Raw genomic sequence first — 10,692 nt, 5'->3', positions numbered from 1 at the left:
GAATAAACTTTGAATCAAGGAAAAGATTATAAATAATAAGAATAATACAAATAATTACATGTCATGTGATATGTATTTGTAAGTAAGAAAAACAAGAATACTAAGTTGTTGCTCTTGGTCTTGTTTGCCATAAAGAAGAAAGAGAAACACCATGTCTTGTAGTAGCATTCATTATTCATATTCATTTCCTGGTGTGTGTTCGTACCTTACATGCCATTAATTGGACCCTCCATTAATGTTCATGTCCTTCCCTTTAACTGTCTCTGCTGGTTTTTAATCCTGCACTGACTTTTCCGGAAGAGAATCCGCCATCAATGCATTCCATTTTTTTCCTTTCACTCTCTTCACATTTAATGCTGTCACCATCACCTTCACTGCAACCTGCTTCTCTCTCACCCCACTTCTGTGCAAAATGAAGACCAAAATATGCAAAACGCACACCCTCATTATAACCCTCCTCTTTTCATTGTTTGTGCAAGTTCTTGTCTCAATGATGATGCAACTTCTCAATGCTACAGCACAAGCATTTATTGCATACTTCAGCTTCAAACTCGCTGATCATACTTGCAAGCAAGCCCCCATCCAATAGCAATGCCACCTCAAATCCCCTCACATAATGATCATACCAACTTTTTGACATCTCCAACTCCTTCACTATTTATTTCTACTCTCATTGCTTTGAGTGCTTCAAGTGCTCTCTTCATGTGTGGACTTTAAGCTTTAAAGGGTACTCTTAAGTTGTTTGCGATATTTGCTTTGTTAATGTGCTGTGGTGTGTGTTGTTGTTGAGAGTTGGAGAAAGAATGGGAAGAACACCATGTTGTGACAAGAAGGGTTTGAAGAAAGGACCTTGGACAGCTGAAGAGGATGAAATTCTTGCTAGTTTTATCAAGAAAAATGGTGGTCATGGAAGCTGGCGTTCTCTTCCCAGGATGGCAGGTTTTGATCCTATAATAGAGCTTTAATATATGGTACTTTTTTAGTAATTGTTTTAGTTGAAATTGATTAAACTAAACTCCAACAATCACTTTAGTTTCCACCTGTCTCTCTAATGATTTGGAGCATGGAGATTTATTTAAAGGCCTTTTTTATTATGAGTGTTAAATGTATTATGACTAAGTGACTTGGATGATTTGTGTGTACCTTTTAATGATTATGGCATATTTTAACCACTGAAACTGAGCTCTTAGAAGTTCACAACAGCATAGAGTTTTGAAGAGTAAGAAAGTTGCTTGTCTTTGGCTATATTCTCATTCATGGTATATATGCTGCTATGATAACACTAACACATGACGTTCCAATTTTTAACAACTATTGAACAAGTGAAGTGAAGCTATACCTCTTGACTCCTTTTTACCTTTGCCCCATTCTTTTTCAAGTTCTTAAAAGTTAAAAGGCGGGAATATACAAAGGAATGTAATTTAAAGTAGAAGACAAATTTAATGTTGTACTTGGAGCATTATATATATTATGTTTACATTACCCTTTTACGATGCTATGCTATCATCTTGTTTTGCTCTCTTCTTTTCTGTTTGTATCCTAATCCTAACCAAAACTTAAGCTTCATTTTTGTTTCATTAGATTTTTATTGTGGATAAACTAGTCATTGGATCCTCCACTTTGGACACTTCTCTTCACAAAGTTTTTATTCTTTTATTTCCTTCTAACCTATTTCAAACAAGAAAAGCAATACTTGACCATTTATTCTGTTTTGAGTGTTTTCCAACTTAATATAGACCTTCATGTTTCCATGGATTATAGGATTAATTTTCACTTTCAGGTCTTCTTCGCTGTGGCAAGAGTTGCAGACTTAGGTGGACAAACTATCTCAGGCCTGACATCAAGCGTGGTCCCTTTACTCTTGAGGAAGAAAAACTAGTCATACAGCTTCATGGCATCCTAGGAAATAGGTCAACTATTAATTGGGCTTTATATTTCTGTTTTTCAATTTTTTCTTACAAAGTACTAAGAAGAAACACAAAGTAAATCCTGTATTCAATATTTTCTATACAAATATTAATAAACGAACGGTAAAAGTACGAAGACAAAAAAATCTTTTTATTTAACCAAACATATCGCCAGATTTCATCTTTCTTTTATGCCACACAAATCCATGATATTGGAATTCCCTACATTTCCATAAAACCAAGCCACAACATATGGTGTGAACTTGTGAATATATTTTTATCTGTGCTTATTGAACTTCTTACTCCCCACTCAAAATCTAAATTTCTCTGTTTTTTCAAGATCCACTCGTTTTGCAACTGTGAAAGACCTTCTAGACCTCTCAAGATTACCTATTCAATACCTCATAATAAGGGTGAATAGTATGCAACCACAGTGTAAAGGATTTTTATACTGTTAATCATTCAAAAATCGTCATATGCGATGAATCTGTTGATTTTTATAATAACTATATATACAGTTATATCTAGTATGATTTCTGATTAGTCAACAATGTATAAACATTATATATATTGTATCCAAACATAGTACTTAAAAATTTCTGGTTTGTTATGTGAACATGAATCACTTAAAACTCATATTTGAGATGCACATTTGAGTATACATTTTGAACAAACTTTCAGGTGGGCTGCAATAGCCTCTCAGTTGCCAGGAAGAACAGACAATGAGATAAAGAACTTATGGAACACCCACTTGAAGAAGCGTCTCAAAAGCATGGGGCTTGACCCCAAAACCCACGAGCCATTAGCCTCATCATCTTACCCTTTCCACAAGGCACCTGCATCAGTATCCACGCGCCACATGGCTCAGTGGGAGAGTGCTAGGCTCGAAGCCGAGGCCAGGCTCTCGAACGAGTCCTCAAGGTTAACCAATCATAGTTCCCTTGCGGATATTAACAAAACCACTGACTCTGACTACTTCCTCCGCATTTGGAACTCTGAAGTTGGAGAAGCATTTCGCAATGTTCGCCACAAAGGTGAAAACAAAGTCACTAGCTCCTGCCACAGTCCTCTCTCTGCAGGATCATCTTCCAACAAGTGTGAGTCTGTTGCAACAAATGCAGAGTTGGCTTCTAATGCACAAGACACACCTGAAAACACTATGAAGGAAGAGTTGGAGTGGAGGACTCGAGGATCCGACTCGTCGAGCTCTAATGACATGGAAGATTCATCAGACACTGCCTTGCAGCTCTTGTTAGATTTTCCTATAAACAATGACATGAGCTTCTTGGAAGAAAACTCTTTTGTTTGTCCACTTTAGCATGAATTTTGCAGTGAATAGTGCATGTGCATGTCCAATGTGTTTGTCTGATGAACATGTTGTGTCATGCAGCTTTTGGTTTGGTGTTTTGTAATATTGCTATCTAAGCCATTAAAGGAGTAGTAGAATGGGATGACTTGGTAATTGGCTGGATATATTTATATATATATATATATATATATGGTAGCTATTAATCAGCATAGGTGTGACATTGAAGATTTTTTATAGTTATGTCCTATTGCAATATAGTAAATGTTAATTACACTTCGATTTTGTTTTGAATGTGTTTATCAGATTTCGGTTTCCAGTGTTATTTTGGGTTTACATTGATACTTCGGCACACAATTAGCAGTTATATATAATCCATAGCTCAAGATTCTAAAGTGGATTCTTCATAATACCTTAGCGCGAGGTCTAGTGTGATCTGAATGTGAAACCTGTGAAATTCACATTACCACCACTTAGAGGACATTTCCTCTGCCTTGAAAATTCTTCACTTCCCCTCTTGTCTGTATTAGAATACTAGCATTTAATTGTAAATAATGGGATGTTTAAAAGTAAAGAAAGAAAATTTTCAGATCCGTGTGGCTTAGATTATTGCCTAGGTGTTTTCTATACTTTGATCTAGTTCAATCTATGTATGAGAAACATGTTTAATTTCTTTTTGCTCATTTATAATTAATAACCATTTATTTTACGTTTAACCTAGGATTATGTTATTGTAAGATTTTGATGGATCTTGATTCTTGACTTTCCCCCTTGAGAATGGATAATGTACCATGAACTTCATGGTTCTTTTATTTGCATATATTCAAAGTCTGACCATTGACCAACAAGGTCCAAAATAGTTGATAGATAATTACGTTTCTTAAGCATGTTACCATATCCATATGTTCAATTCCTTGATGATGTATATGAAAATGATATTGAAACTACTTTAATTATCCCTGCACCTTATTTATGATATTGAAACTCCAATCCACTTTCACACAGTTTTAATTTAGAAAGCCAAGTAGTGTACTGGTGTCTCAGAATATGAACCGTACTAAGCAATAAAGTTGGGAAAATATCCCTAGCCACACCACCCAGAGATAGAGACTCCCCGGTCCTAACCCCCATGGATCATTAAATAACTGTCCTGGGCAACTGAGCCAAACACCTCAGGACCTTCCCTTTACTTTTCAGTTTTCACCCAACCAAAGAGCAAAATATCCAAATTAATTATCAAAGTGAAAAATATCATGACTCAAACTAAATGAAGTGCAGAATATCATAATCACATCAACCTAAGTTAATGTTATGAGGTAAGAGATCAGTCACTCCTAAGTAGAAACTAGAAAGACTAATTAATGTCTTATAAATAACTTTCTCAAGAGTAACTCTGCTTACTCGTATTGAATAATTTTGTTATATGTGAAATTCTCTCAACATCCCTCTCTTTTTATTTTTTTATTTTTTTATTTCTACACTTGTCTGAATCGCATTAATTGTTTGAAATACTTTATACTGACGTTTCATGTATATTGCATTGATACTCTGTTACCCAAGAAATGCATTATACTGTGTAATTGTGTACTCTTATAAATAGTAGGTATGTTCATCTCTCTTGGCTAACATCAATCGTGCTCCTTGAAAAAGGTTGCACAAATTCTCTCACTTCAAACTTAGATATATAAAGGTGTGGTTCTCCCTTTTTCAAAGTGCAATTATCATTACTGCCTCAATTGGCATAAGGTTGTCAACCTTAGGTTAATCAGCGATTACTATTTCGAGAACCGCATTAAATATTTAAAGAAATCTATTCAATTCATGTAAAATTGTCTTTTGCAGAAGATATTTTGGTCTAAAATAAAAAGTGCAAACATTGCTAATTTTGAATCGACGTGAGTTTACAGTAATTTCAAGTAAATGTGAGTTAAAAATAGTGGAATTCTTGTTTTTATGACAAAATATACAGACTTAGAGTTTCATATCAAATATTGTTTAGAAATTTGTTATCAAATTTGATTTTAAATTGTGATCATAAATTTTGACAGATAAAACTCTAAGATTAATTTTGTTTGATAAAAAAATTATTAATAGTTGTTTGCAAGTAAACCTAAATTTGGATGAATATCTTGATATCGATTTTGTTAATAGTCAAACATATAATAAATGTGATTATGATGATCTTGGATACAATAAAATTGATTATGGACATATTAACCAAATATATTCTAAGCAACTTTCTCAACGAATGCAATTCTCCCTCTTCCAATTTTTAATAAGCATGCATTGTGTGAGCATCCATTTTTTTTTTCTTTTCATTATTGCATTATTATATTAATGAATAGAATAGTATAGTAAAATAATCAAAACTTATTTGATAGTAAATTAAACTCCTTTTATTTTCGATGTTGTGTGAGATTTTTTTTATTTTAATTCTTGATGTTGTAGAAAGTATTATGAGCCAGTGAGCAATAGCGACTTAGTCATAGAATACAAGAGCAAAGAAAGAGAATCTCAATTCTTGATAATTAGAGTAGTTCCTTGGGAAAAACCACCATTACATTGAACATTTCATAATGATATACAAGAGGCATTTACAAAACTTTATGTTTTTTCTTTGGACCATTTTTTGCACATAGACAACATTGAGAACAAGACCAGAGAAAATACAGACAAAATTGCAATTATAAACTACTTTTTGACATCAGACCCAAAAAGAAAGAAAAAAGAAGAAGAAATCAATCAGAAGCATCCTATGGTCTTCTTTGGAGTGGTTCCTGATGCACGGTATTTTTCAGCCATTTCCTGTGTCTTCAGAAGTTCTTGTTTACGCTTGGCTTCAATCACTGCCCTCTTCTCCTCCGCTTCCTTGTGAACTAAGGCCATCTTATTTTTCATTTTTTCAGCATATTCTGCCTTCTTTTTCTCCAGTTGTTCCTGCTCACACAATAAGTTGTTAAAAGCTATAGCAAAAGTACTATAAGCACTTCTATCTTCATTTGAGTCTACTTCATTCACTTTATTTGTGACAGAAAAATCAGTTCCTAAACTACTTCAAGTGTATTAGTTATGCTTTTTTAGTTATCTTAAAAGACAAAACAAGGGATCCTTATGATAACAAGTTTATTATGATATCATACATGTTAGTTCTTGTCATGGAGATACTAGTTACTTCTTATTTCAAGACCACCAAGTATCCATGGTCCCAATCAATCCTTACATGACATGCCTTTATGTTTTTCAATTTATGAAAAAAAATTAATAATATTTTATTACATTTCATGTATAGACTAATTAGAGATTGTGATTTAATAGCACCTAGCTAATAATTTCTTTCTCCCTTCTAATGTGGGGAAACATGGACTTAACTTAGCAAATGTATTATATTGCTTGATATTAAGAAAGAATGCACTTTCTTGGGAGTGCCATATATACCATGTTATATTATGTAGCATGTATATAAAAATGTCACCACATGTTAATAAATACTGAACAACAGGTTAAGTATTACCTGAATTTTTTTCAGCTCAGCCTCAAGCGATGCCTTCTTGCCGTTTTCCCAAGCAGCAACAGCACAGAAATGCTTTTCAGCTCTGTTAACAGATCAAATAATTTTTAATGTTTAGGTGACCATACATGGGAAATTTGTAAGAGGTCAAATAATCAATGAAATGGCATATCATCATCACCATAGCCTACAAATCACAAAATTGCAATATCTTACATACTATGGGAGGCATGTGAACTACTTAGTGTGTGGGTTGGTTTCACAATGAATCATCCAAAATCAAGTTGAAATACCGGTTAATGTGATTTTCAGATAAATATTTACATGTTTAATCTTATGTTGAAGAATTGATTTTTAGTTTAAGGATTAGTGTGTTTGGTTTGGTGGTAGAAAACTATTTGTTGCTTCCAAAATTTACGATGAGTTTAACTCACCTCACTACCAATCTAAACACATTATCTTTCGATAACTTTTGCATTAGATAAAAAAATATTATACTGAATGTTATTATTAACTTGCATTTTAACTAAAAACACTCTAAAATACATCACTTCACTTCAAAATCAAATCCATGCAAAATCAAAAATAATTTTGTAAACACTTATCCAAGCACATACTTGTTTGATAGGCTGTTTTATTTTCTAGTCTGAATTGGTTTTGCAATGTACTAAAACTAGCAACTTTTCTAAAGAAAGATACCTTGGAGGGAAGGATGTGTGATGAGAAAAAGAGAGAGAAATAATTTGTATTTCAAAATTGGAGGATGTAAAAAATCACAGTTAACTTTTATGCCTCTAAAGGCAAACTAAAGTACATAAAGTCTTGCCTGTTCTCTGCTTTGGCCTTTTCACTTTCTTCCCATGCCTTCACATAAGACAACTTTTTCTCTTTCTCTACTTCTGCCAGAGTGATATCTATAGGCCAAAGAAGTACATAAACATAAGTGAATTGCTTAGGAATAGACATGCCATCCAGATAAAGTGACTTGTGAATCAGCATCTCCAAACAGGATTTTTGTTAAGAGATTACAAGGTTGTGGTAGTGCAAGCAGATATTCATGTTACCAATGAAAAGACAGAAATATGTCAGCTACAAATTCATCTATATCTTTGCAATGTAGATACCTGACAGCATTGCAATGAATATACTAATTCAGGTGATTACGAAATTAATTAGGAGTTCCGAATATTAAATGCATGTACTATTAATGAAGATGAAATATTCAAATGACCATAAAATATTGTTAGTGTTAACAATCAAAACTTACCCGTATCAACGGTCGCTCTTGAGCTTTGTTTGTTTGCAGAAACTGGTGTCTCTGTTGTCCCATAAAAATTACATAAAATAGGTAAAGTAAACAAATGATATGCAAAGGAACTAACTACATCCAAAGGAGAAATGTGGATGTCATACTAAATTATATTTTCACCAAATTGACTCCATTTTTAGATTATTGAATGAATTGACCCAATCAATCTCATTTATGTTACAAAGAATTTAGGGGACTACATTAGTGCTATGGAATCCACTGTCTCCATCCAACTATGTGCAACTAAAGTCTAAAGCATCATCACCTAAAAGTGATTGCTCAAAAGTGAAATTCAAGCATGACCTACCCACATACGTTTATTAATTGACAAATGAAACTTAATAATACATATCAAACAAAGTAAATTATCAACAGAATCAAGGACAAACAGATAGAAAACTATTAAATCACCAATATTTACTACAAAAACAAAAAAATAGATACTGACTTAAGTGATGTAATTGCCAACAGCCTGGAAAATAAGAATCCATTCAAAAGGAAAAGTATTTAAGCATAAAATCATGATGCACAGTGTCTTATTATACATAAATCAAAACACACAGCTAGAAAGCCCCAAAAAAAAGGTTCAGAATAACTTTGCCAATAAATCAAAGCATCGTTTGCCAGAGTGGAAAACACTTTTCCTCACACCATGGGGGGAAAACCATTTTATGATCATTTATTGGGTCAGCAAAGAAACTCATCATTGATGTATAGAACAAAATTTGATGAAATATGGCTGGATGTGACAAAATTGCTGTATAAACAATTTTTTATTTACTTTGTGTGCATCAAAACTATCTCTCGATGTATAGTTAAAAGCCTTACCTACTAGAATAAGATCGCCTCCCATAGACTATACCAGTAATCTATACCAAAAATCTAATATCTTTCAAGATAGAAATCACCCAAATGGGCACATCTATTAATAAAATATTTTTCAGATTCAAAACTTCAAAACTTAGCCTGTGTTTGGTTTCACGTTTAACGTGAAGTTACAAATCACGTTTAACGTGAAGCTACACATTGTAACTTCACGTTAAACGTGATTTTTCACGTTTCAAACGTGAAACCAAACACGCACTTAAACATGCTTAAAAATCTTAACTATCTACTTGTTCTTACTGATAACAAATCATTTACTATATAAAGGAGCATGGATACAGTTAGTTTTGACTTTGATGCCTAAAATATTACAGTTAGCTAGATAATCTCTTATGTTGCCAAAATAAGAATTAACTAAATCACGAAACCGACTTTTGCAAGCCAAAGAATACAGGTCATGCACAGATGAGATTTGTCTCTTTTAACATTTGATATTTATTAGATATTTATACGGTCTTAAGTTCAAATATGCCATCGTTGTAATTTTTATTGATAAGAAAATACGATAGAACTAGTTTTTCACATTTCTTATAATAAATAATTATAATTAATAAAATTTAAATATTAAATTTGGCCTAATGCACCGATTAAGATATTAATAATAAAAAAAAACTCCTACATGCCAAATAATACAGATCTAATAATTGAAAGAAATGTCATCAAAAAGTACGTTCAGAGGGATGAGTATGGTTTAATAAATTTCTTCCTAAATATTTATAAAAAAAATGAAAAATAAATAAAATAAGTTTTTTATTATAAATTAGAATTAATATATTATAAATTAAAAAAAATGAGAAACGTAATATAAAAAAAATTCTACAGCATGATATAATTATAACTTATGAGAAAGTTTAACCCAAATTGGTCATGATCATAGATAAAACAAGGAAAATCAGCTGAAAGTGAAAATGATTATTAGAAGAAGTTGGTAAACGATCACTTTTCATTCAAATAATCCAATCCATGCATAGTTGAATACCCTTAAAAATACTCTCTCAAAGGATCAAAACTTTTCAAGTGTTGCACCAAAACAATATTTTCAAATTTTGATATTAACAAAGGTTAGACCAATTAAGGGTCTATTGCAATAAACTTCTTTGATTACACTTAAAGAAATAAATAAATAAATAAATAAATAAGTTCTTATATAAAATAGAATTAATTAATGTATAAACTAATATATTAGAATCTTATTTTTATTTTTTAAGATATGAATAAGTTTGCTCAATCAAGCTCACGCTCAAAATCAAAATTTGACGAAAACCCACGAATTTTGTGGACGGAAAACGATCATGACGAGAGCATGAAAAGATGGGCAATGAAAAACTCACCCTCGGGTGCAGGAGTAGTGGGTTTGGCTTCCTCTGTTTCAGAAGTTTTGTCGGCGGCAACGGCGTCGTTTGGCGGCACCTCAGCCACAACAGGAGCCGGAACTAGGGCAGTTTCGGGCTTGGTTTGTAGCTCTGCCGCCATCGCCGTTGGCTCTGACTCGGAATGTTGAATTGAGAAACAGAGCACAAAAGCAGAGTGAGAGAGACAGAAAACAGAGGAAATGTTATGACTTATATATAGTGTACAAAAGTTCCAACAAATATGGTGGACCCTTCATTTCTAAAGGGTTCAACTATTCTGCACCTTACAATTTACTGAGCACAATGCTTCTGGGGCCATCCCACATTTTGAGCCGTTCACTGTGCCTACATTCAATAGAAACAAATTGCTTGCTTTATAGGGCTTCAAATTCAATGTTCAGACTTATATTAAGCCTTACCAAAAT

The 10,692-nt window shown here is 32.9% G+C and overlaps 2 protein-coding genes across 2 annotated transcripts; one reads left to right on the top strand and one right to left on the bottom strand.

The window, feature by feature from the left end:
• Positions 1 to 286: 286 nt before the first annotated feature.
• LOC109802337 (transcription factor MYB17) lies at positions 287 to 3,422 on the top strand. Its single transcript, XM_020363662.3, has 3 exons — positions 287 to 939; positions 1,781 to 1,910; positions 2,589 to 3,422. The coding sequence occupies exons 1-3, from the start codon at positions 804 to 806 to the stop codon at positions 3,223 to 3,225; spliced, it is 903 nt and encodes a 300-aa protein (XP_020219251.1). The 5' UTR covers positions 287 to 803; the 3' UTR covers positions 3,226 to 3,422.
• Positions 3,423 to 5,716: 2,294 nt separating this feature from the next.
• Positions 5,717 to 10,459, bottom strand: LOC109802538 (remorin). Its single transcript, XM_020363939.3, has 5 exons — positions 10,247 to 10,459; positions 7,989 to 8,039; positions 7,548 to 7,635; positions 6,725 to 6,806; positions 5,717 to 6,150 (listed from the first exon to the last, which is right to left on the bottom strand). Exons 1-5 carry the CDS (start codon positions 10,386 to 10,388, stop codon positions 5,956 to 5,958), a joined length of 558 nt encoding a protein of 185 aa, XP_020219528.1. The 5' UTR covers positions 10,389 to 10,459; the 3' UTR covers positions 5,717 to 5,955.
• Between the last annotated feature and the right edge of the window lie 233 nt (positions 10,460 to 10,692).

This window comes from Cajanus cajan, chromosome 4, assembly GCF_000230855.2.
Source record: "Cajanus cajan strain Asha chromosome 4, NIPB_CcT2T_4, whole genome shotgun sequence".
Classification (NCBI taxonomy): Eukaryota; Viridiplantae; Streptophyta; class Magnoliopsida; order Fabales; family Fabaceae; genus Cajanus; species Cajanus cajan.
This window is presented reverse-complemented; position numbering and strand designations above follow the sequence as displayed.

Coding starts and splice junctions, on each gene's coding strand:
- LOC109802337 (XM_020363662.3), top strand. CDS start 804: ATGGGAAGAACACCATGTTGTGACAAGAAGGGTTTGAAGAAAGGACCT. Junction 940..1,780: donor TTCTCTTCCCAGGATGGCAG/GTTTTGATCCTA, acceptor TTTCACTTTCAG/GTCTTCTTCGCTGTGGCAAG. Junction 1,911..2,588: donor CATGGCATCCTAGGAAATAG/GTCAACTATTAA, acceptor ACAAACTTTCAG/GTGGGCTGCAATAGCCTCTC.
- LOC109802538 (XM_020363939.3), bottom strand. CDS start 10,388: ATGGCGGCAGAGCTACAAACCAAGCCCGAAACTGCCCTAGTTCCGGCT. Junction 6,807..7,547: donor AAGGCCAAAGCAGAGAACAG/GCAAGACTTTAT, acceptor ATCTGTTAACAG/AGCTGAAAAGCATTTCTGTG. Junction 6,151..6,724: donor CTGAGCTGAAAAAAATTCAG/GTAATACTTAAC, acceptor TTGTGTGAGCAG/GAACAACTGGAGAAAAAGAA.